The sequence below is a fragment of the Penaeus monodon genome, chromosome 33 (genome assembly GCF_015228065.2).
Source record: "Penaeus monodon isolate SGIC_2016 chromosome 33, NSTDA_Pmon_1, whole genome shotgun sequence".
NCBI classification, from domain to species: Eukaryota; Metazoa; Arthropoda; class Malacostraca; order Decapoda; family Penaeidae; genus Penaeus; species Penaeus monodon.
The window spans coordinates 11,780,139-11,780,937 of record NC_051418.1 but is presented as its reverse complement, the minus strand read 5'-3'; the positions used below and the strand labels follow the sequence as shown (position 1 = coordinate 11,780,937).

Genomic DNA, 799 nt, shown 5'->3' with positions numbered 1-799 from the left:
AATCATCATCTAATTTAGTAATCATGTACTGACTGCCAGCTGTAGCACAACAATAACAATTCTTGGCAACTTCACATAACACAGAGTTACTAGGTGTGGAGAACACTTGCAGGGGACTATACTTCTAATGATGAAGACCTTTCATTTGTCCCCGACTGTATATGTAAAGAGGACAGTGCCTTCATTGTAGAGCATAGCCACAGAAAAAATTAAAGATGAGATACACAAACAAGTGGTTTCTTCATTAGTCATGCCATGTGATACTTATCTTTTCCTCAGGACAATAAACAATAAACAAATGTGATCTCTTAAATTTTATAACTAGTACATCAGCTACCTGTACAACTTTTTTTTGTAAAGTATATCTTACAGTCTTACATAAAGTACAATATAAGAAAACAATAATATAAGAAATCTTGAAACTTCATTTCAAAAACTAGTAACAACAAAAATTACAGTAAAAAAATGGGATAAAATGTTCCCATAAGCTGAGGTATATCAATGCTAAATATTCAATTTCCTAAAAAAAGTTGGGTTTCTTAACATGAATTTTGGTAAATGTAAAAGAACAAACAAATTCAAAAAGAAAACAAATAAAAAAAACTATAAATGTTTATGAAACACCTGCATCTTATTGATCTCTTAAAAATTATTAGTAATCATAGTGTTGTTCATTTTGTGTTTGCCTCAAGGTTGATTGTGCACTATTTTTCAATAAAAAGTCAATTATTGTCTGCTTGCTGGAGAGATTATATTCTCTTAGTGATCGCAAATTTACCTCTGTTGCTGCTATCAGCTG

At 30.7% G+C, this 799-nt stretch overlaps 1 protein-coding gene across 1 annotated transcript in view; it reads right to left on the bottom strand.

Annotated features, from left to right (window-relative positions):
• Positions 1 to 299: 299 nt before the first annotated feature.
• LOC119594037 (uncharacterized protein DDB_G0283697-like) overlaps positions 300 to 799 on the bottom strand; it is a gene marked incomplete in the record, with an annotated part of 31,250 nt that continues 30,750 nt past the window's right edge. The window contains 1 exon segment of the mRNA XM_037943065.1: positions 300 to 796. Within this exon segment, the coding sequence (XP_037798993.1) occupies positions 653 to 796 (144 nt within the window).